This window comes from Phaethon aethereus (genome assembly GCF_964289735.1).
Source record: "Phaethon aethereus genome assembly, chromosome: 11".
Taxonomy (NCBI): Eukaryota; Metazoa; Chordata; class Aves; order Phaethontiformes; family Phaethontidae; genus Phaethon; species Phaethon aethereus.
Genome location: NC_138587.1, coordinates 18,672,093 through 18,687,513, shown reverse-complemented (window position 1 = coordinate 18,687,513; position 15,421 = coordinate 18,672,093). Strand labels below are relative to the sequence as shown.

Sequence of the window (15,421 nt, the reverse complement as noted above, 5' to 3'; positions counted from 1 at the left end):
TAAGCCTGGAAGAAGGGGCAGCAGGCAAAATCCAGAGCCGGGGTGAGAGATGCTGTTGGCCTGAGAATAGAAATAGATGGATAGAAAAGGCTGAGCCTTGGGGGGGGGGCATGGGGCGAGCTCTGCCTGCAGAGGTGAGGGTGATCGCACTGGCACGGCATGGCACACCATAGAGCCGCCTGGCCAGCCTCATCCCTCCTCTCCTCCTGCAGCTGGGGGCAAACGGTTATGTCTTCGCCATCGACCTGAACGGCTACGTCCTGCTGCACCCCAACCTGCAGCCCCAGGTGAGGAGAGGCCCATCGGGGCAGCAGCAGCAGGGGTTAGCCAGGCCCTGTGGGACATGCAGCTTCCCGGGGTCGTTAGGAGCTAATTGTGGGAATTGTGATGAGTTTGTCTGGACTCAGCAGCAGCTGCGGGAGCCCTGAGCCCTTCCCCGGCTCTCCCTTTCTGCCTGCAGATCATCAATTTCCGTGAGCCGGTGACGCTGGACTTCCTGGACGCTGAGCTGGAGGACGAGAACAAGGAGGAGGTGGGCAGACCCAAGGGCAGCTCTCGGGGTACAGGCCTGAGATCTGCAGCTGCAAAGGGCACTCGGCCCCTCCAGCCTGCCCTGGGGAGCGCCTCATCCTCGGGGCCCTGGCACAGCGCCGGTGGGGCCATGGTGGGGATAGGAGCTGGGTCACTGTCCCCTGGGTGCCAGCCCGGCTCTGCCTGCCCTACACTCCTCAGCCTCCTTCCCTCCCTGCCCCAGAGCCCCCCGGGCTGCTCGCCCCTGCACCCCACACGTCCCCAGTGCCACCCTGCTGAGATGGGTGCCCCTGGGCATGTGGCCAGGCTTTGTGGCCCTCAGTCGCCTCTTCCGTGTCCCCCAGATCCGGAGAAGCATGATTGATGGGAATGACGGGCAGAGGTTCATCAAGACCCTCATCAAGTCTCTGGATGAGGTAAGGCTGCAGGGGGAGGGGGTCACGGCCAAATCCACCTCTGTGCTGAACATCCAACCCCAGTGGCAGGGAGTGAGGGACCAAGTCCGGCACAAGGCTTGGAGCTGGTGTCCTGTGCCACCGCGCCAGCAGGGTCCCAGCACTGCAGCGGCCTGACTGGCTCCCTCTGACCCACAGCAATACATCGATGAGGTGTTCAGGACCTACACATGGGCCCCCATCAAAAGCACCAACTACAGGTGAGTGGCGCTGCCAGCACAACCTGTTCACCCAGCATCAGCCGGACCCCACCGGCACAGGGCTGTGGTCTCGTGCCTGCAGCTTGAGAGGTCCCCGAGGCCACCAGGAACGTGTCCCATGGGCTGCGGGGTTACAGACGTGCCGTCGGATCATTGCACGCAGCCAGTGATGCTCTAGAGGGCACTCCCAAAAGTGCCATCCGCCAGTATTCAGCTTCGTGGAGCCGGGCCATGGTCCCCAGGGCTCAAGACAGGCGCGGCAGGGCTGGCGTGCAAGATGCTGGACAAGGGATGCCACTGCCTGCCTGCACAGCCGGGGGCTCGCACAGGTCTCTGCCTGCTCTGGGGTGGGTGACGGCAGTGTGTGCCTGCCCTGCAGCACAGGCAGCAGCTGAGGAGGGGGAGGACCGTGTTTATTGCCCAGTTTGGACCAGCAAATGTGTAAAAAAGACGCCGGCATTGTCCTGTCTGTGCTGTCCAACTCGTGCTGCCTTCATCCTGTGACGAGCTGCGTTGGTCCCCTTGCTGTACCCTCTTCCTCCTCACTGCCAGCAAGGGTCACCGCCACCTCCTAAAGCTGCCAGGTGTCCCCCACACCGCTCCGGTCCTGCCCCCCATGGTGGCACCCCTTCTGAGCCAAGCAGCGCTGTTGAGAAGGGGACAACGACACGGGGTGACAGCTGTGCCCGGGGCGGCAGCTTGATCTATAAGGGAGAAAGGTGCCGCCGGGGGCCCTGCGCGCCCGTGGCTCCGCACCACAGCAGGATCTTTCCTGGGGTTCCCTGGGACACCGTCAGCACAGGGTGCCACCAGCACTGAACAGAAAAATGTCTCCACCCTACTGTTGCCACCTGTGGTTTGGGGTGCGGCCACCTCTGCCATGCTTGCTGGGGTGCCCAGGCCGAGCTGCCAGGTGCGGGATGGGACTAGCTGGAGGGGTGGCTTGGGGGGCAACTCCAGGTCCTGCGGTGGCTCAGTTGCACTTGTGGCATCCCATGCGAGTCGGGAAGGCAGCCCTCACCCGCCAGCGCTCCCGTATCCTGGGCAGCACCTGGCACAGACAGTGTCACCGAAGGCCACCAGCTGCTGCAGGTGGCACCCAGGAGCCTCTGGCAGCGTGTCCCGTGGGTGCAGCAGCCCCAGCACCACCTCCTGCCACCTCCTTTCCAACCCCCATCCTGCACCCTGTGTGCCAGACCCCTGGTTGGTGGATCCCTCTCCAGTAGCTGGTGCCTGTGGACTGGTTGTCGTCAGCGTCTCCTCGCTGGGAAGGTTTTGTCCCTTCTTTTGAGGACTGTGTCTCCTCCTGCCTTCCTCCCTTACAGGGATGTTGTGTCCCTCTTCCACGTGCATCTCCCTCAGTTGCTGGGCAGGTGTCCCCCCCCCCCCGTCTCAGGCCTGGCTGGACAGGCTTGCCACCTCCTGTGCTCAGGGGTACCCCCCAGACAGCCCTGGGTACCACTGGGCTGACCCGGGGTGCCACCAGGACGGCCCTGGGTGCTTTGGGGACAACCCTGGATGCCCCAGGATGACCCTGGGTGCCACCAGAATGGCCCTGAGTGCTCCAAGGGTGGTCCTGGGTGCCCCAGGATGACCCTTAGGTGCTCCAAGAATGGCCCTGGGTGCTCTGGGGATGACTCTGGGTGCCACCAGGATGGCCCTGGGTGTTCCAAAGATAGTCCTGGGTGCCACCAGGATGACACTGAGTGCTTTGGGGACAACCCTGGATGCCCCAGCATGACCCTGGGCGCTCTGGGGATGAGCCTGGGTGCCCCTGGGACAGCCATGGATGCAGTCCCTGGAGAGAAGGACGCAGCGGGCTCTGCAGGAGGCCAGCGGGGCTGCTGCCTGCCATCGGCCGGGGCCGGGTGCTGCTGGGGGCCGGCCAAGGGCTCTGGGTGGGTGTAAAGCCTTACACCGCCTGTCTGCTCTCCCCCTCCGCAGCCTGGGGCTGGTCCTGCCTCCCTACAGCACCTACTACATCCAGGCCAACCTCAGCGACCAGATCCTGCAAGTCAAGTGTAAGTAGCCCCTGGCTTTCCCCGCCACCCTCTCGCACTCCCGCTCGCCCCCACGCCGGCCCGCGGCTCGCAGGGGGAGAAACACGAAGCGAAAACTTGCGAAAAGAGATAGGGATCACTAGGAGAGGCAAAAAAAAAAAAAAAAAAAAAAGAGAGGCGTGAGTAGAGGTGAATGCACGGAGGGAAAGGAGCTGCCTGCCTGGGGTGCCCCAGGGTGCCATGGTTTGGTCCTTACACTTCGCACCCCAAAACCCGAACCCCAGGCTGCAGGCAGGCGCTGCCTGGCGCAGGCAGCTGCGCCGCTGCCTGTTCGCCTCCTGGGGGTGAGGGATGACGCTGTAGCAGCCAGGTAATCTGCGAGCCTGGGAAAGTTTGCATGGATCTCTTTAATTTCCTTTGGTTTATTACGATTCTTTGGGTTTGGTTTAAGCCATTTATTCTTCTTTTTATGAGTTCGGTTTCGGTTGGTTTCGATTTTTGTTTGGAATTAATTTGTGTACATGTGTGTTAGCCTGGCCCCCCCTTTCTCTCTCTTTCTCTCTCCCTCTGACCTCCAAGCCTTTTTCCCACCACAGGTCCACACTGCTCCCGGGGACCCTCCCCGCCGTGGGAGAACCGGACCCTTACCCTCCCTCCTCCGGTTCCCCCCTGTTTCTCCCCCTCTGCCGCCCCAGCGGCTTGACCCCAGCCCCGCTCCAGATCCGGCCCCTGCCGCCCCTCCATCCATCGGCAGGAGCCCCACATCCCTGTGGGGACGAGGCCAGGCTGTCCCTGTCCCCGGGAGGGGGGACCCCCCCCATCCTCCCCGGCTCTGCCCGCCGTGCCGTGCATGCCCCCTAACCAGTGAGGACATTTCGATATCAAGACTGTTGCAACTGTTTGCTACTGACTCTCATTTTCCTTTGGAGTATTGAATATATATATATATATTTCTCTAGTTTTATATCTTTGCATTATTTTTTTTTATTCTTATTTCACCGTGGCCTTTTTGTTTCCTTTTGTTACTGGGTTTTTCTTTCCTTTTCTTTTTTCATGTCGTTTTTTGCAAGAGGTTTCCTTTTGGTATGATTATGATACACAATATTTTTATTCAAACGGCGATTGAATAAAATATTGTTTGTGCCCCCCTTCCCCCTTTCCACCCAACCCCCTTTTTTTTTGTTTGTTGTTTTTTTGTTTGTTGTTTTTCTTGCTTTCTCTCTATGGTGGATTCACACAGTACCAAACATCAAAATGAAGGGCAAGTATTTTCAGTCTCAGACCACTCACCTTCACCACCCCGTCCCCTGCCCCGTGTCCAGTCCCCCCCAGCCCCCTGCTTGCCCATCTCCCTGCCCGTTTGCCACGCCGAACCTGCAAACCGCCACCGACTCGCCCTTCCTCCCTCCTCCTCCTCTCCTCCAGTTCCCCCTTTATTTGAAAGCAACATGTCTTGTTCTGTCCATGAGAGCTTTGTCACGACAATCCCCCACTCCCTCCCCGTGCATCGCTCCCGAACCTGGTTTGATATCGTTCGAGAGCCAATCTCGTATGAAACTCTGCTGTCTTCGATCCACAAGGTTTTTTGTAGCTAGTCGGATACCCTGCTCTTCCTCCCCCCCGCCGCCCCCTCTTCTTGCTCCTCTCCCTGCCTTGCCCTCCTCCGGCTCCTTCTCCCCGTCCCAGCTCCTCTGCTTTCTCTCTCCCCAAGACAACTCAACCTGAAAGGGATAGGGCTGTGCAGGGAGCGGGGGGCTGCGGGGTGGGCGCCCGAAGGTGGTGGGGACGGAGCCCAGGGGGGGACCCAGTCCTCCGCCACCGTCTCCCTCTGGGACAGACGGTTTTGGGGGAGCCCCCCAAGCAGAAACCCTCGGCGGAGGTGGGGATGGGACCACCCTGGGGCGATGCCACCCCGCTGCATGGGGGCGGCGGGCCTGGCCCCGCGGGGACGCGGGGTGGCCGAGCCCCGGGGTGCCGCGCTGCCTGCCCCCCACGGCTGCCCGGTGGCCGTCCCCCCTGCCCTGGGGCCCAGCATGGCATAAAGCCCCTGGCAGCCACAGCCGCCCAGCGCCGTCCGTGCCCCCTGGGAGCAGCCGAGTTGGAGCCCAAAGCCCCACTGAGGCAGGCGGGGGGGGCCGGGGCCGGTACCCCCCTGCAGCGGAGCGGGACGTCACCCGTGCGACCCAGGGCAGGATTTGGCCCACGTCCCTGTGATGCCCGGCTGCTCACCGGAGCAGGCGGGGCCCTGTGGGGCCTGACCCACAGCTCCCGTGCAGCCCCATGGCCGGCCAGGGGCCACCCCGGCGCGCACGGCCCCCGGGGGACGTGCCACCACGCTCCCGCCCGCACGTACCCCGCACGCGGTGCCCGCCGGCAGCCTGCCCGGCTGCACCCGCGCCCCGGCACGGGCAGGGCGACGGCTGCGGGGGGCACGGCAGCGACGGGGGGGACGAGGGGGACAGGGCCAGGCGGGCGGGTGGGAGCGTCACCCTCAGCCCTGTTCTATCAGCTTTGAGTTGCCTCCTCCCGGCGCCCCTGCGATGGCAATGCTGATGGACCAAGTACGAGTGTTTTGTACTCCTCTCCTCCTCCTCCTCCTCCTCTCATCGGCTTGTACCCAGCCCCTGCCTACAGCCCTCGGAGAGCAACAGTCCAACCTCTGGCCGTGCCCTGCAATGCGGCGGGGCCGGCGGGGGGGCGCTGCCCACCCCCCACGCGCCCCCCTAACCCGGCTCGCCCCCGTGAGCTGAACCCCGCATCCGCCACCTCTCTGCCGGAGGGGTCCCCGAGAGGCACCCCAAACCCTGCTGGGGCTGCGACCCCCCCTGAAGGCAGAGCGAGGCGCCGGGCTGGCGGGCGAGCATGGGCCCCCCGTCCCCACTGGGGTCCCACCGCCCCGGGGAGGGAGGGGGTCGCCGGTGCCCGGCGGCAGAGCCCCGCAGCGCGTTGCAGGGCGCTTCGCTGGGCCGGGAGCCTCTGGTTGGACTGTCCTCGGCAAGGTTCCCCGTTTGGCCATGTCGATGCCTGAAAACTCCTGGTTTTTTTCCTCCCGACAACCGAGTGTTTTGGTGACCCTCCTCCAGCCAGGAGCGCAGCATGCGGTTCCCTGCCCTCGCCCACCACCCACCCCTCGAGAGAGAGACGCCCCCCACGCCCTCCCAAACATGCATATATATACATGTGCGCGCATATATATATGTGTGTGTGTCTCTGTGTGTCCCTGCGTACACGCCGCCGGCCGCGCGTACGCAACCGCCCGCCTTCAGCCCGCGACCGAGCAAATTCGAGCCGAGATGGGCAAAACCTCTCCTGATTTGGCTATAACTTTCCTTCCCGTGCGGTGCCAGCGACAGCAGAACGGCCTTTTCCTTCCTCTCTTGGTACCAAGAGCAGCAAATGCCTTTTTTTTTTTCCATTCCCTCCCCTCTCTCTCTGTCCGTCTCTCTCCATCCTGGCCCCCGGCAGCCCCGTTCCCCCTCCCCGCCGGATAACCTTCCCTTTCTGTTGCAGATTTTGAATACCTGCTGCCCAACAGCTTTGAGTCGGAGGGACATGTGTTCATTGCTCCCAGGTAGCTTTGCGTGTGCGCTTGCCGAGGTGTGCATCCGCCCCGGCCCCGCTGCCCACCCCCCCCTCGCCCCCCGTCCTTGCCTCATCGTGCCTCGTCCCCCCTCCCCGTCCCCTGTCGCTGTGTGTGTTGTGTGCCCGCTCGGCCGAGGGGGGCTGCCGCCGGGACCCCGGCCCCGCTCCGCCACCCGGTTGCATCCAGCACGGTTATATATGCACCCGGTACTGCCCGACCTCTGCGCGTGCATATATAGGTATAGTTTCTGAAAATCCCCCCGCCGAGCGAGGGGCCGGCGGTGGCATCATACAGTCGTGCTGGCTGCGGGGGGGAGCGGGGGGAAGGAGGGGTAGGTTTCGGCTCCAATTCGGGATGCCCCGGGGGGGGGTTGGGGAGGCTGCCGGCCTCAGGCTGCAAACAGGGATGTGAGGACAGCGTAGTGGCCCCCAGACGGACAGACGTGTCCCCTCCGCTGGGCCGTGCCACCCGGTCTTGTCATCTAGCGGGGACGAAGGGCCATCCCTCAGTGGGGTGTTCGGGGAGCCCCACGGCTCTGCCGGCACCCTGCCGTCCCCACCGCTGCAGTGCAACCTCTGATCAGCCCTAATTAACATCACCAGATAATCACCTGTGCGCTCGGACGGCATCGTAACAGCTAAACGCCCCGTTAGGAGACGTTTTATCATGGCAGCTCTTGGGGACGGCAGCAGGTTGAGGCTGCAGCCCGGCCGCCTGTGCCACCTGCCGTGTCCCCTACCCTCCCTGCCGACCGCAGCCGTCGCTCGCTCGCGCTGATTCTGGCTAAACCTGCCCAAAATGTACGGTTATTGTGCAGCCCCGGCTTTCTCGAGGGGACTTGGTCCCGAGGCAACGCACAGGGCAGCAGGGGTGAGGTCCAGGAAACGAGGGAGCCAAAGCAGAGTATTAATAAGAAACAGAAAAACCCCGTTATTGAAAAATTGGCCCGTAAGCGTGCTAAGGGAATAGATATGGAGGTGATGTCCGAGGCCCAAGGGGTGGGTCTGCCCCCCTGCCCCAGGCTGCGGTGATGGGGTCGGTGTCCAGCGTGGCGGCTCCGCGGCCGCTGCAGCCGGAGAGAAAAGGAGGGTTTGAAAATGGAGGCGAGTCTTTCGGTGGCCCCCAAAGCGGCTCTGTGAGCACCCTCTCTGCGGTGGGTGCCAGCCAGGCGCGAGCGGGCGGCAGGGAGGAGCCGCATGCCCGGGGAGGGGGCCCGGCACCCAGGGCGACTGTATGATCTGCCATCGGCGCTGCCGTGCCCATGGGCCACCAGAAATTTTCAGAAACCGTATATCCCCCGTCCCCCGTGGGTGTGTGAGTACCTGTATCTGTGCGTGTCGCTGTAGATATTTAGGTGGCTGCTCCCGCTGGGCAGGGGCGGGGGGCCGGGCTGGGCCAACCGGGGTGCCCCAGCTTTTTCGGCTGCCCTGTGGGCAAGCTGCCTGCCACCCTCTGCTCTGGCATTTGTCCTCTTAACGAGGCTTTTGGCAGAGTCAGGAGCTCGGCGGAGGGGACGTGAGCGGCGGGAGCCCTGAGCCCCTGGCACTGCCTGCAACCGCACCACTGAAGCTGGGGGGCTGTCGGCACCCCAGGCTGGCACTAACCCATGTCACCTGGCTAGAGCCTTGCGGTGACCAGCGGGGCCATGGCTGTCCCCGACATCGGTGGGGCCAGGGCTCTGCACTCAGGGTGGCCCCAGACCGGCACCAGGATGAGGTACCCGCTGCAGTGCCCACCCCAGGAGGGGCTCGGGGGCAGCGATGCCTGTGGGTGAGCGCCCACCTCCGCCAGTCGGGCCTCACCCAGCATCTAACTATCTGTGCAAAGGGTACAGATACGGCTGCCGAGCGCCTGCGCGGTGCCGCTGGCGCAGCCGTGGGGGCTCCCGAGCCAAGCCCCGGCTCACACCCGCAGCGGAGCCCCTGCTCCCCGGGGTGCCGCAGGGGCAGGGCAGGGTGGGCACGGTGGCACCCACCTGGCCCCGCAGGTAAGTACCGCTCTCTGTGGGAGCACGGTGGCAGAGGCTCCCAGTCCCACCAGTAGCCCCACCAGTAGCCCCACCAGTACTTGGAGAGCTGGGCTCAGCGTTGTACTGCTCTGGGCAAACTGGGATCCATCAAACCTGGCCCTGGCAGAGGTGATGGCACCTCGGTGCCCGTGACAGTGACGGACCCGGCGGCCGGTGTGGTGGCCAAGCCGGCGGCACTGCAGGCAGCAGAGTGCTGGGTGCCGGGCAGTCTGCAGGGATGCCCACAGCCGCCTGCCCCGGTGGGATGACGCTCATGGGAGCGGTGGCACGTCACCTCCACCATGTCCCCCGGGGGAGAACTGACCTTGCCTTTTCCATCCTCGCGAACTACAAACCTTGTCCCCCAAACCCCAGAGAGTATTGCAAAGACCTCGACTTGTCGGATAACAACACCGAGTTCCTGGAAAACTTTATTGCCCTCATGGAAAAGGTGACCCCAGACTCCAAGCAGTGTGAGTAGCTGGGGATGGCTGGTGGGGGTCTGGTGGTGGGGTTCGGGGGGTGTGGGGGCATGAGGGAGATGGGGCAGGGGGTGAACCGCGCCAAGATTGGGGTCCCAGGAGCTGTCGCAGTGTGTGTCAGTGCTGGGCAGGGGGGTGTGGGTGGCCCCCCCAGGGCCGGCCCTCACCTCCTCCTCCTCATCCTCTCCATCTTCCTCCCAAGGCGACAACTTCCTCCTGCACAACCTGATCCTGGACACAGGCATCACGCAGCAGCTGGTAGAGCGGGTCTGGAAGGACCAGGACCTCAACACGTAGGTGGGGGCGAGGTGGCCCGGGACGGGCAGCGCTGGCAGGGGGGCAGCGGGGATCAGGGGGCTGAGACGGGCTACGGGGATGGGACAGGGCCAAAGCAAACCCCACTGATGCCCGACATGCCCGGCCCCTTTCCTTGCAGGTACAGCCTCCTGGCTGTCTTCGCAGCCACCGACGGAGGCATCACCCGCGTCTTCCCTAACAAGTGAGTGTCTGGGCGGTGCGTGTGTGCCCGGCCCCACACGGTGGCACGGCTGCTCCCATGGGGCCATCTTCAGTGGCACCAGCGCCAAGTGACCGCCATGGCCATGGCTGCTCCCCTGCCAGGGCTGCGGATGACTGGGAGGAGGAACCGGAGCCCTTCAATGCCAGTTTCTACCGGAGGAGCCTGGACAACAAGGGCTACATCTTCAAGCCACCCTACCGGGATGGTGGGTGCTGGCTGGGGGCCGCAGGGGGTCGCACGGGCTGCTGCTGGCCCTGTGTGTCCCCTCATGCCGCCCCTGCCCTCCGCAGACGGCTACCGGGGCCTGGACCTGGAGAACAACACCATCGGGATCCTGGTGAGCACTGCTGTGGAGCTCAGCATCGGGGGCAAGACGCTGAAGCCAGCAGGTAGGCAGGGAGCTGCGTGCCCCACCGCCAGGCTGGGGGGTTCCCCATCGTCCCCCCGTGCCAGGGCTGACCCCATCTCCCCGCCCCCCCAGTGGTGGGGGTGAAGCTGGACCTGGAGGCCTGGGCTGAGAAGTTCAAAGTGCTGGCGAGCAACCGGACAGACCGTGACCAGCTGGGCGCCCGCCGGGTACGTCCCCCAAGGGCTCGCACGGCGCTGGCATGGTGTGGGGATGGGGACAGTGACGGGGAGGGAGCTCTGCTTGCTGGGGACATGGCTGGGGAGCACTGCCAGGACAAGGTGCCTGTGGCCTCAGTGGGCTTGTACCTCCAGCACAGCCCTGTCCGTCACCCTGCTCGGGGCACCCAACCCCAGTCCCCTGGGGACACCGCCACACGTGTCCCCTCCCGCGAGGACAGTGCTGGGGGGGAAGATGATCCTACTAACCCGTCCTTCTGCCCTGGTTTTGGTTGACAGTGCGACCCCTCGACCAGCTGCGAGATGGACTGCGAGGCCAACAACAAGGTGGGTGCTGGGCAGGGGTGGGGGCAGCGGGGATGGCTGGGAGGACTCCCCGTCCTCTGCCCATGCTGTCTGGGCAAGCACACCCACCCTGTCCCTCTGCTGCTCCCGGGGCTCAGCCAGCCCCCAACCCTCCTCGCAGGGACAAAGCCCCAGGGCTTGCCCCCTGGATCATGGACCCACACTTGAGGGGGCTGTTAAACCCCCCCAGGATGGATGGTGGTTCCTGCTCCCTGCACCCAGCACAGGTGCTCCCAGCACCGAGATGCTCCTGAGCGGTCCCCAGGCTTGGGGACACCGTGCTGGGGCCCCTGCCTGCCTGCCCGCCCATCACCCCCCACCCTGCCTTTCCTGCCTTGCCCGGGGCACAGCCAGGGGTGGGTGACGTTGCCCTCCATCCCCAGGACCTCATCTGCGTCCTCATCGATGACGGGGGATTCCTGGTGCTCTCCAACCAGGAGGACCACTGGTACCAGGTGAGTGGTGCCTGCATGGCAGCTCTCCTGGGCGTAGGATGCTAGCAGGGAGCTGAGACCTCTGAGCTCATGTCATAGGTGGTGTGACACAGCCCTGCTAGAGTCCCCACCAGGGAAGACCATGGTGAGGAGGCATTTGGGTGCAGACTTGGTGTCCCCATCCATCCCAGGTGGGCAAGTTCTTCAGCGAGGTGGACGCCAACCTGATGTCCGCCCTCTACAACAACTCCTTCTACACCCGTAAGGAGTCCTACGACTTCCAGTCCGTCTGCGCCCCCGAGGCCCAGAGCAACACGGGTGCTGCGCCCCGTGGCGTCTTTGTGGTGAGCACCCATGGGGACGGTGGCCACCAGGCAGTCTGGGAGCTCAGGGACCCGCGGGGGTGTCCCCAGCACCCTGCAATGGGGACCCGCTGGCTCACCGCCCCCCTCTTTGCCCACAGCCCACTGTGGCCGATCTCCTGAACCTCGCCTGGTGGACCTCGGCCGCAGCCTGGTGAGCCCCGCTGCGTCCCCTCCCCAGGGACCGTTTCTGCCGGGGGGTGACGCCGGCGCGTCCCTGGGGCTGGGACAGCAACGCGGCCGCGTTCGCCTTCCCCAGGTCCCTCCTGCAGCAGTTCCTGTACGGCCTCACCTACAGCAGCTGGTTCCAGACGGGTGAGTCCCCGGGGAGCCCCGGGCTGGGGGCGGGCAGGGGACGTGGCGGGGGCGCGTGGTGGGGTGTCCGTGGCCCCCGGCCCACGGCGCTGTGCCGGCGCAGAGGAGGTGGCAGGCGACGGCATGGAGGCCAGGGAGACGAGCTGCATCATGAAGCAGACACAGTACTACTTCAGCACCGTCAACGCCACTTACAACGCCATCATCGACTGTGGCAACTGCTCCAGGTGGGTCCGTCCCCACCGTCCCACCGCCCGTGCTGTGTTGGGGACACCCCGCTAGGCCGCCCTTGCCTGTGCAGCCACCTGCGTGGGCGCGATGCGAGATGCCGTGCAACGCTCGGTCGGGCTGTGGTACCCGGATGGGGGACACGGAGCAACAATGGTAGTGTCCCCATGGGCTGTGGGGTGGTCGTGACATTCCCGGGGCCCCTCCAAGTGGGACCAAGTCCTGAAAGCCCATCGGTGCCGGTTCCCTGGGCAGTCCCTGGGCATGGGGACAGGGACGAGGTTGGGGACGAGGACGGGGATGAGGTTGGGGATGGGGATGCCCTGCTGGCTCAGCCTCCCCAGAGCCACCCACCGGCAGCGCTGGCACCGGGGCCAGAGGATAACTGGGGTCCCCGCTGCCGTCGCACCCCCAGGCTCTTCCACGCGCAGAGGCTGGCCAACACCAACCTGCTCTTCGTGGTGGCCGACAAGCCCCTCTGCAGCCAGTGCGAGTCCGTCAAGCTGCTGCAGGCGGAGGTAAGAGGTATCCTTTGGCGATCCAGCTGCGGCCCACCGGGACATGGTGGCAGAGGGGTGGGGGGACAGGCAGGGGCTGCAGGGACAGGGCAGGGGGGACGGGAGCTGCGGGAGCTGGCAGGGGGTGGAGGGAGCTGGCCCGTGGCCAGAGGGGTTGGGGGTGACCATGGGGTGCCCCATGGGTCCCTGTTGCCCTGTCCTGGTGCTTTCCTTGACCTGCGAAGCCCCCCCGAGGGACCCCAACCAGTGTGAGCTGGTGGACAGGCCCCGCTACCGGAAAGGTCCCCACATCTGCTTCGACTACAATGCAACAGTATGTGGGGTGCAGGCATGGGGGCAGTGGGTGCCCCATGGGAGAGAGGGAGCAGAGACGGGGGGGTGTCCCCCTGGGGGGAATTGGGGCAGTGGGTTCCCACTGAGAGGGGGAGTGGAGCCATGGGGGATTTCCAGGGGAGCAGAGCTGAGGGGTTCCCCACTGGGAGGGAATGGAGGGGTGAGTGCCCCCCCTTGGGGGATCAGAGCCATGGGGGGATCCTGGGGGTGCACTGCTGTAGCGGGGACCCCCCTGATGGGGGTTTGGAGCCCTGGGAGGACCCAGGGGGGTCGGGAGCCTTGGGGTGCCCCCTGAAGGAGATCAGAGCCATGTGGGTCCCTAGGAGAACGATGCCATGGCATGCCCTCCTGGGGGCGGGGAGTGGAGCCATGGGGGTCCCGGAGAGAGCAGCACCATGGGATGTCCTCTAAGGGGACAATGCCACAGGGGTCCTGGGGCAGGAGGTGCTGCAGGGGGGCAATGGGTGCTCCTGCCGGGGCAGTGGGTGTCCCTGGGGGTGCCCCACGGCCACTCTCCCTTTGCCCCCTCCCAGGAAGATACCTCAGACTGCGGCCGAGGGGCTTCCTTCGCCCCCTCCCTGGGGGTCCTGCTCTCCCTGCAGCTGCTGCTCCTCTACTCCAGCACCAGCCGGCACCCGCTGCCCCCAGCCACCTGCCTTTAGCCCCCCAGCCGCCCCGCCAGCTCTCTTTTCTTTCAAGCTCCATCTCCATCCCCCTCCCCGGCCCGATGGAGCGGGAGCGACGTCCCTTCCACCGCCTCGGGGACCCCTGCGATGCCGCCCCGCGTTCCCCACCGGCCGCAGCCAAAGAAGAGTCAGGGTGCGGGCAGGGGCTCCCTGGCAGAGCAGGGACCGGGTTGGTGCCCCGATGTCGCGCCCTCCCAGCCGCTCGGACTCGGAAAGTGGCGTCGGCACCATCTGCCCGCAACCCCCCCTCCACCTCACCTATTTTTTTAGCCTGAAGATTTTAAACCAGATCTTTCTACATCGAGTTTCCGACATTTTTGCCTGGAGAACGGCGGTGTTTATTGTCAGCAACAAGGACACATGGAAAAAAAAAAGGGGAAAAAAAAGAAAAAAAAACACACAAAAAAAAAGAAAAAAGGACTTGATTTGACTGTGCGGGTCAGTATTATTTGTTCCAGCAGGTACCAGCCAGCTCCCTCAGGCTTGCAGGGTGGACAGTGGCTCCAGCATCCCTGCAGGCTCGGGCCGGGTGCAGGCAGGGGAGGAGGTGGGGGCAGCTGGCCATCGCCTGCGCCGGGGCGGGATGGAGCCCTGGTCCCTGCTCTGGGCTCAGCTGCTCGCGTGCATTCTTGGGCACAGATACTGGGGTGAAAAGGAGGGGAAAAAAAATGTGTTTTTGTTTCTTTTCCGTTCTGCAGATCACTGTGAAATCCTGTGCGCCCAGCCCTGCCGGCCCCCCCCGGCCGCCCTCGCCCCGGCAGCCCTGCCAAAGAAACCGCGCTGGCCGAGGGGGACATGCCACGTGTCCCCAAGGGGGACGTGTCACCTGTCCCAAGATGGGGTGTGCTGTGTGCCCCCGGGCGGGTCACACCACGTGCCCTGCAGCAGGATGTGCCGCACACTCCAGAGCGGGAAATGGAGCAGGAGGTGCCACGTGTCCCCGGAAGGGACGTGCCAGGCCCCCATGCCCGTCCCTCGGGGCACCGGCGTGGGGGCCGCCGGCCGGCTGCGGCGAGGGGAGCTGCTCCCCGGGTGCTGCTGAGGTCCCAGCTCGGGGGGCGGGAGGTGGCCCTGCAGTGGGGTGCCCTGAGGTGCTGGGGCTTATGCCAGGGCACTCGGGTGGGGGCATGTGTCCCCCCAGACAAAACACTGGGTGCCGAGGAGGCAGACGGAGCAGTTGCTCAGCCCCTGCGCCCCGCTGCACCCCACTGCGCCCCACTGCACCCCGTCACCCCGGCTGGGAGAGGTGCCGCGGGGCTGGGGGGTCCCAGCGCAAGGTGCAGCGTGCCCGGCCGTGACACCCCGGGGTGCTGCGGTGCAAGGGGTGCCGTACCCACCACCCATGCACCCCACTGCTCTCGGCAGTGCTGGGGGCCCCAGCCCGGGCAGGCAGCCCCGTGGGCCCTCACCCCCCTGGGGCACCCCGCTCAGAGCCACCCCATCAACCAGGGCTGGGGGAGCCCCCTCAGTGCGGCCACCCTGGGGGGGCTGGGGAGGGCACCAGGCGCTAATTAGTGCTGGGGTTAATTAATGGTCATTCTGCTTGTAGCTTTTTCAGTGTGTGTTTGGTTACTGTCTCTGGGAACCGTGTTTGAACAGATGGCTCTGTGTTACCGGGAGTGTGTGTACTTCTGTAGTCTAGTTAGGTGCTCTGCCAGAAAACCACCACTATACATACCTATAAATATATACATATATAGTCTATTTTAAGTTAAAAACCAATGAGACAAAGGGGCGGTGCGGCCCTGGGCCCCCCCGTCCCGCCGGGGTCACATCCTGCCCCGTACCCCCCTCCCCCCCCGGAAAGCTTCTCTGCTCATTCAAAGGCGTTGGGTT

General features: G+C 64.8%; 1 protein-coding gene across 1 annotated transcript in view; it reads left to right on the top strand.

The window, feature by feature from the left end:
* Positions 1 to 14,556, top strand: part of CACNA2D2 (calcium voltage-gated channel auxiliary subunit alpha2delta 2) — a 199,115-nt gene extending 184,559 nt beyond the window's left edge. Inside the window, exons 17-37 of the mRNA XM_082004631.1 lie at positions 213 to 287; positions 461 to 532; positions 876 to 947; positions 1,125 to 1,186; positions 3,131 to 3,207; positions 6,697 to 6,757; positions 9,153 to 9,250; positions 9,462 to 9,552; positions 9,696 to 9,758; positions 9,881 to 9,984; positions 10,070 to 10,168; positions 10,261 to 10,355; positions 10,644 to 10,691; positions 11,093 to 11,164; positions 11,335 to 11,487; positions 11,607 to 11,659; positions 11,765 to 11,820; positions 11,924 to 12,047; positions 12,464 to 12,573; positions 12,791 to 12,879; positions 13,433 to 14,556. Coding sequence (XP_081860757.1) covers positions 213 to 287; positions 461 to 532; positions 876 to 947; positions 1,125 to 1,186; positions 3,131 to 3,207; positions 6,697 to 6,757; positions 9,153 to 9,250; positions 9,462 to 9,552; positions 9,696 to 9,758; positions 9,881 to 9,984; positions 10,070 to 10,168; positions 10,261 to 10,355; positions 10,644 to 10,691; positions 11,093 to 11,164; positions 11,335 to 11,487; positions 11,607 to 11,659; positions 11,765 to 11,820; positions 11,924 to 12,047; positions 12,464 to 12,573; positions 12,791 to 12,879; positions 13,433 to 13,561 — 1,803 coding nt within the window. The 3' untranslated portion in view covers positions 13,562 to 14,556. The remainder of the gene's footprint in view (positions 1 to 212; positions 288 to 460; positions 533 to 875; positions 948 to 1,124; positions 1,187 to 3,130; positions 3,208 to 6,696; positions 6,758 to 9,152; positions 9,251 to 9,461; positions 9,553 to 9,695; positions 9,759 to 9,880; positions 9,985 to 10,069; positions 10,169 to 10,260; positions 10,356 to 10,643; positions 10,692 to 11,092; positions 11,165 to 11,334; positions 11,488 to 11,606; positions 11,660 to 11,764; positions 11,821 to 11,923; positions 12,048 to 12,463; positions 12,574 to 12,790; positions 12,880 to 13,432) is intronic.
* Positions 14,557 to 15,421: the final 865 nt, after the last annotated feature.